The sequence below is a fragment of the Protobothrops mucrosquamatus genome, unplaced genomic scaffold (genome assembly GCF_001527695.2).
Source record: "Protobothrops mucrosquamatus isolate PMUCROS unplaced genomic scaffold, P.Mucros_1.0 scaffold5299, whole genome shotgun sequence".
Lineage (NCBI taxonomy): Eukaryota > Metazoa > Chordata > Lepidosauria > Squamata > Viperidae > Protobothrops > Protobothrops mucrosquamatus.
In genome coordinates, this window is record NW_015391165.1 from 20,416 (window position 1) to 28,326 (window position 7,911).

The 7,911-nt window shown below is 41.5% G+C and overlaps 1 protein-coding gene across 1 annotated transcript in view; it reads right to left on the minus strand.

Annotated features, from left to right (window-relative positions):
* LOC107299699 (ectopic P granules protein 5 homolog) overlaps positions 1-7,911 on the minus strand; it is a gene marked incomplete at its 3' end in the record, with an annotated part of 32,296 nt that overhangs the window by 19,434 nt on the left and 4,951 nt on the right. Inside the window, exons 2-4 of the mRNA XM_015829044.1 lie at positions 7,268-7,481; positions 5,426-5,586; positions 2,676-2,883 (exon numbers count right to left, since the gene is read on the minus strand). Of these exons, the coding sequence (XP_015684530.1) occupies positions 2,676-2,883; positions 5,426-5,586; positions 7,268-7,481 (583 nt within the window). The remainder of the gene's footprint in view (positions 1-2,675; positions 2,884-5,425; positions 5,587-7,267; positions 7,482-7,911) is intronic.

The following is a 7,911-nucleotide window of genomic DNA, read 5'->3' on the forward strand; positions in this document are numbered from 1 at the left end:
AGAGAGAGAAAGACTTCTAGTGAAATGCTTCCAACTGCACATGTTCAACTTTTTTTTAACGGAATTCAAAAAGGTCAACACAGGAGCAGACAAAAATTTCTCCTAGCTTTCTTTTCTCTTTTTGCCAAACAAGCCTGTCTTACTTTCATGAGAATAAACCTTGAGTTGACACAAGGCTTACTCTTACCATTAGGCAGAATGCACGATCTACCTGGTTTTTATATTTATAATTGTTTTGATATCTATATCTCTCTCTCTTTTTTTCTCTCAACTACATCGTAAGCCACCCAGAATCTCTTCGAACAGCGAAGACGGCCGGCGTGTAAATTTTAATAAACAAGCAACCAAACAAATACAGGAAACAGACCCACAATAAATCTGGCACCCAAATTTGGGCAGATTCTTGAACTCCTGGCCAGGATCAGTTTACGAGATTCCATAAAGGTTTATGGAGATTCTTGTCCCAAAAGGTGCTTTTTTTGCACGAGGAAACTGGACCTTCTTTGTTTTTCTTTGAAGACGTTTCGCTTCTCATCCAAAAGAAGCTTCTTCCGCTCTGACTGGAAGGGAGGGGAATGGAAAGATTTATACTCCTTGCAGACAGCTGGTCATTTGCCTTCTTTTAGAGCAGGGGTAGTCAACCTTGGCTCTTTGATGACTCGTGGACTTCAACTCCCAGAATTCCTGAGCCAGCTTAGCTGGCTCAGGAATTCTGGGAGTTGAAGTCCACGAGTCATCAAAGAGCCAAGGTTGACTACCCCTGTTTTAGAGAGTCGTTGAGGCCACTTGGAGGTTTGTCTGTGTCCTCAGGGTCACCTGAGTGGTGCAAATGGCTGTGGAGCCTTCTTGGCTGTGCAAGGAGTATAAATCCTTCCATTCCCCACCATCCTTTTTCTTGAGCACAGGTTCTCCTCAGGACTGCGTCCTACGTCCGCTGCCGTTCACCTTGTTGACCCGTGACTGTTGTGCTAGGTTTGCCACCAACCATATTGTGAAGTTTATGGATGATACAACAGTACTGGGCCTTATTCGTGACGACAATGAGGGTGCTTACCGCAAGGAGGTCGAGGGTTTGGTGAACTGGTGGGAGGAGAACAGCCTAGTTTTAAATACTGGGAAAAACACATTTGTCGATTTCAGAAAAGGCAGGCCCAGCCATGCTCCTCTGTGTGTTAATGATTCACCTGTGGAGATGGTTACTGGCATCAAATTCCTGGGTGTGCAGTTAACAAGTAAGCTGGCTTGGTCGTTCAACTGTGAGACACTGGTGAAGCGGGCACAGCAGCGCCTGCATTTTCTGCGTCGCATGAGAAAAGCACGTCTTCCTTCCCCTGTCCTCACCACTTTCTACAGAGGGACGATAGAGAGCATCCTGTCATACGGCATCACAGTCTGGTTTGGAGGCATCCCTGCTTTGGACAGGAAGGCAGTGCAGAGAGTGGTGAGGACGGCAGAAAAGATCGTCAGCAGTTCCCTCCCTCCCATCCAGGACGTGGCATATAAGCGTTGCTTGTGCAGGGTCCGCAAGACAGTCTGGGACAGTACACACTCTCTCCACAACCTGTTTTTCTTTGTTACCTTCTGGGGGAGAGGAGGGGGGCTCTGTGGTATCCGAAGCAGAACATCCAGATTCAGTCACAGTTTTGTCCCTTACAGTATCAGCCTTGGGAACTCTCAAGCTTCCTCCTTCCGTTATGTATTCAAGATGGACAGTGATTAATATTTATATATCACTTATATGTAAGGGTGTAGGTCTATACGTATGTTGTATATAGGATGTTTTAAATGTGTGTTATGTATGTATACACTTGAGAGGAAGCAACTAAATTTCATTTTTAACGTGTGCCGTTGTGCCCACAGTAAAAATTACAATTAAGGTTATCTATCTATCTATCTATCTATCTATCTATCTATCTATCTATCTATCTATCTATCTATCTATCTATCTATCTACCTATATCTCTATCTATCTATTTCTATCTATTATTTCTATCTATCAAATCTATTTCTATCTATTTCTCTATCTATTTCTATTATTTCTATCTATCTATATTTATCTATCTATCTATTTATATCTATTATTTCTATCTATCAAATCTATTTCTATCTATCAAATCTATTTCTATCAATCTATCTATTTCTATCTATCATATCTATCTATCTATTTCTATTATTTCTATCTATCATATCTATCTATCTTATCTATCTATTTCTATCATTTCTATCTATCTAATCTATCTATTTCTATTATTTCTATCTATCATATCTATCTCTATCTTTATCTATCTATCTATCTATCTATCTATCTATCTATCTATCTATCTATCTATATTATTTCTATCTATCTTATCTATCTATCTATCTATCTATCTATCTATCTATCTATCTATCTATCTATCTATCTATTTCTATCTATTATTTCTATTATATCTTTCTCTATCTATCTATCTATCTATCTATCTATCTATCTATCTATCTATCTATCTATCTATCTATCTATCATCTATCTCTATCTCTCTATCTAGTCAGAGCTGAAGAAGCTTCTTGGATGAGAAGTGAAACGTCTTCAAAGAAAAAGAAGGAACTCCAGTTGCCTCGTGAAAAAAGCACCGTTGGGAGATTCAACGAAGCGTGACAACGATCAGCACACCAAACTACTTCCGCTGCATGATTACCTTCAAACACCCTGTTGCTGCCTACGGGCTCCCGTGACAAGCTGTCCATTTTTGAGTCAATTAGACGGTGGAGCAGATACTGCATCAGACGCCTGACATGAGCCACGTAAGGTGCCCACTTGGAAAACAGTCCGAAACTTCGATAGTCTTGAGAAGACAACCGCAGTTTGAGGAAGTAGTCGGACAACCACTCTATGGTCTCCATGACCTGGGAAGAAAAGAAGAAAACTTCAGGTAGACATTAGCTGTGGGGTGACAGCTACTCACCCGGACCCAACTCATTAGCGACGGACTTACATGGCTAATCCAGCCATGATGGGTAATTCTTTTGCGGTAGGTGCCCAAAATGCTGCAACACTGGAAGTTTTTAAGAAGAGACTGGACACCCATTTGTTGCAACGGTCGCAAGCGTGAAAAACAGTCATCAGTCACTTTTGTCAGTGCCGTTGTAACTTCGAATGATCACTAAACAAACTCTTGTAAGTCAAGGACTCCCTGTGGTTGACTTAGGATGACTTATGACCTATTTTGTAACCCCTGGCTGGAATTTCACAATTTTTTTTTTGCCTGCTCTTTCCCTATTTACTATTAAATTCTGGACAGTCTAAGATGGTATTGTAAACAAACCTGTTCACACAGGTTGCTTATCTGTTCATCTGTTTATCAGTGATAAATCTGGCTCTGTTCTTTTTCCAAATCTACAGTAGTGGCCAAAATTGTGGAAACCTTTTGGGAAAAGTGTACAGTAGAAATGCCACCTTTGGTTAAGTTTCCACCCATTTTTCTTCTAATTTCTTTAGAACTGTAGCCTTGTTCACTTAATAATACTATTTTACATCACTCTTTGCACCATTACTTTAATTTTATTACGTTTGGTGACTGGCCTGTACTTATGACGGTCGCAGCATCCCCCCGGGGTCACATGATCCTCTTTTGCGACCTTCTGACAAGCCACGTCAATGGGGGGAGGAGCCAGTTTCACTTAACAAACGGTGTTAGTGCCTTAACAGCTGCAGTGACTCACTTAACAAAGGTCGTAAAATGGGGCAAAATGCCCCTAACACCTGTCTCGCTTAGCAACGTAAAATTTCGGGCTCCGTTGTGGTCAAAAGTCGAGGACTACCGGACTGGAACAGAGCATCTGAGGAAAAGGACTCCATCAAAGAGGCAGGAGAATTCAAAATGGAGGATGCTCTTGAGAACATCTGGATAAATAAGGGCAGAATGGAATTAAAAGCCATATGGCGGTTGTTGACGTCTTCTGAGCACTTAGATTCAAACAAATATGGATGAAACCTTTCAGAAAGTAATGGCAGATCTTAGAACCAAGTAGTTGCGATGGGAGAATTTAATCCTACAGTCGTGGAAAAAATTGTGGAAACCTTTTGGGAAAAGTGTGCAGTAGAAATGCCACTTTTGGTTAAGTTTCCACCCATTTTTCTTCTAATTTCTTTAGAACTGTAGCCTTGTTCACTTAATCATACTATTTTGCATCGCTTTCTGGGCAACCGGTCAACTCTTTGCACCATGACTTTAATTTTATTACATTTTACAAGCTCACTCAATGAAAGAACACAAAAAAAACCCAACCAACTTGACAGCAATCTCATAACACACTGACAAATGTCCTCCTCTCAGCTTCAATACAGGACATCAATCACTGGATCCTATTGTGATCTGATTGGCTCATTGCCAAAACAAGATGACACCCGATTGGCTCTCTAAACACGCATGCTCATTGGTTACAATCAGATGAAGGAAAGCTACCTGATATCAACCTAAGCAAGTTGTGCTTCCTTTTTCTGGTTATTTGGCTACAACTTTTCATAGACTACAGTACAGATAATTGAACAAACTTGGTTGCATTACATTCTTGATTAAATTATCTTTCCATTGATATATAATGTTATGGTACTACTCCCCCCCAAAAGTGGTGTTATTAGCCACCAAACCTTCCACAATTTTGGCCACTACTGTAATTTAGTTTGATTTAGTAATTTTATGTAATTATCTTCTTTTATCGTTCCACGTCTTGCTGTTAAGTATATTCCCAAATATTTAACTTTCTTAACTATTTGTAAGTCTATGTTTTCTGTCGGTTTGTGTGTTTTTTTTGGGTTTTTTTGCTTATCTGTAAGGTTTTTTAACTACAACTTTGGGGTTTTTTTTCTCTCTGTTTATTTTCGATCCTGCTATTTCCCCAAATTCTTCTATCCTTTTCAATAGTTTAAGAGTTGTCTCCAGCGGTTCTTCTAAACCAGTGGTTCTCAACCTGTGGGTCGGGACCCCATTTGGGGTCGATCGACCATTTCATGGGGGTCGCCAAGCAAGGCTGTCCGCCATTTTTTTTGTCTGCCATTTTTTTTGTCCGCCATTTTTTTCTCCCTTTTCCGGTGGGTGCCTTACCTCCCTTGGGCTGGGCCAGCTGGTGGTCGGCCTGCTCCGTCTCTGCGCTTGCCAGCTACGCCTCGGCCGGTGCAGGGGGCGTAACCACGCATGCGCGGCGCTCCCGGGCAGGGAAAGTCCTCGACTTACGACCGGTTGGGTAGTCCTCGACTTACAACCGGTTTAGTCCTCGACTTACGTCTGGTTTAGTCCTCGATTTACGACCGGTTTAGTCCTCGACTTACGACCGGTTGGGGTCGCGGCATTAAAAAGGTTGAGAACCACTGTTCTAAACTGAATACTATTAAATCCCAGACAGTCTAAGGTGGTATTTGTAACCGAACCTGCGTACACGGGTTGCTCACCTGTTCAGGTGATAAAATTGGCTCCGTGGAAGGCTGCAGGGGGAGGCTTGGGTCAGCCATTTCTTTCCTTCCGTTTTCCTTTGCTGGGATGGAGCTGGGGCAGCCCAAAGCTTTCAGAGAAGCTTTCCAACAGTCAGGGCTAAGGAGCTGATCTGAAGAACCTGAGCAGAAAATTCAAACCAAAATTAAAAGTTTCACTCTTAGCTTTGCATCCCCTTCATTATATAGCCGTGTTCCAGTATCTCAGGGGCTGCCCCAAAGAAGAGGGAGTCAAGCTATTCTCCAAAGCGCCTGAAGGCAGGACAAGAAGCAACGGATGGAAACTCATCAAGGAGAGAAGCAACCTGGAACTAAGGAGAAACTTCCTGACAGTTAGAACAATTAACCAGTGGAACAACCTGCCTCCAGAAGCGGTGAATGCTCCAACACATGTGAAAGGCATGGTTTAAATTCTCTTCCTGGTAGCTGATTAAGCTAAAGGTTTTGTGTGTGTGTGTGTGTGTGAGAGAGAGAGAGAGAGAGGGGGGGGGAGAGGGAAGAGAGAGAGAGAGAAAGGTTGCAAAAGGGAAAGAAAGAAAGAAAGAAAGAAAGAGAGAGAGAGAGAGAAAGAGAGAGAGAGAGAGAGAAAGAAAGAAAGAAAGAAAGAAAGAAAGAAAGAAAGAAAGAAAGAAAGAAAGAAAGAAAGAAAGAAAGAAAGAAAGAAAGAAAGAAAGAGATGGGAGGGAAAGAAAGGAAGAGGAAGGAAGGAATAGAATATAGAATATAGAATATAGAACAGTGGTGGTGAACCTATGGTGCACGCGCGCCGTCGCCCCAGTCCTCGGCCTTCAGCTGGGTTTTATAAAACCTTTTCGCTTTAGGCCTCCACCGCCGAGTGCAAAAAAAAAAAGATTCAATCAATCAGTCAATTTCAACTTCTCGCGGGGAAAAAAAAAGATCTTGCAAAGTTGGAATTGATGACCTCCAAGGTCCCTTCCAACTTTATTATTTTTATTATTATTATAACTTTTTAGTACCACCCAGTCTGCCGTTACCACTGCAGCCACCCAATGGGCCACGCCCACCTGGCACCCGACGATGCATAAGTGGGTTTTGGGTTGCAGTTTGGGCATTCAGTCTCTAAAAGGTTCGCCATCACTGATATAGAATATAGAATATAGAACGGAACAGAACAGGACAGGACAGAACAGAACAGAACAGAACAGAATAGAGTAAACAGAATAGAATAGAATAGAACAGAACAGAACAGAATAGAATAGAATAGAGTAAACAGGATAGAATAGAATAGAATAGAATAGAATAGAATAGAATAGAATAGAGTAAACAGAATAGAATAGAATAGAATAGAATAGAGTAAACAGAATAGAATAGAATAGAATAGAATAGAGTAAACAGAATAGAATAGAATAGAATAGAATAGAATAGAGTAAACAGAATAGAATAGAATAGAATAGAGTAAACAGAATAGAATAGAATAGAATAGAATAGAATAGAATAGAATAGAATAGAATAGAATAGAATAGAATAGAGTAAACAGAATAGAATAGAATAGAATAGAGTAAACAGGATAGAATAGAATAGAATAGAATAGAATAGAATAGAATAGAATAGAATAGAATAGAAGCTGGAAGGGACCTTGGAGGTCTTCTAGTCCAGCGCAGTTTCCCTCAACCTGGGCAACTTTTAAGATTTGTGGACTTCAATTCCCAGAGTTCCCCAGTTGAAGTCCATATGTCTTAAAGTTGCCCAGGCTGAGAAACACACTGGAGTAATCCATCATCAAAAATCTTTTCCCGTTCTTACTTGCTGAAGATGAGCTGTAAAAGTCGAGATGCTACTTACTTTGAAGGAGGAGCCTCAGAAAACTGCTGTAGTGGTCAGGGAACTGGTACTGGAGGAGGCAAACCCAGTGTTTGCAGAAGATGGAAAAAGGCATTAAGCCGTCCTTCTCGGGCTCAAAGCCACAGGTCTTGAGGCCCACATGGATGGACTCCAAAAGCTGGCCACGCTCCGACAGGGCAGGTTTTGAACCCTGCAGCCATTCCAGGAGGTCAAACTGTGGTTTTTTTGTAAAAAAAAATAAATGGGGGGAGTGTTTGAGGTTGGGGAGAGAATTGGGAGGGGTGGGGGAGAGAGCAGTGAGGCTGATTCATTCCAAAAGAAAGAGGGCAGGTTAGAAATGTTCTACTTTGGGTCATAGAAGTCATTACGCTCACAACAATTTCCCACAAATCTTATGAGGAACTGGTCGTCCTTCTGCTGAATATTCACTGGCAGCGACTGAAGAGGGGGGGGGAAGGGCCAAGAGGTGCAGAGAATTTGAAAAAGGAGAGATTATTTTTTTCCTGGATCCCCCCCCACCTGCCTGCAGGAGCAGGTGTTTTCCTTTTTAAAGTGTACTAATCTTATTTTAGGGTTTTGTACTTTGTTTCTATATGTCTAATCAAATAGTGACGGAGAAACAGAGTTGGGTGGATGGGTGGATG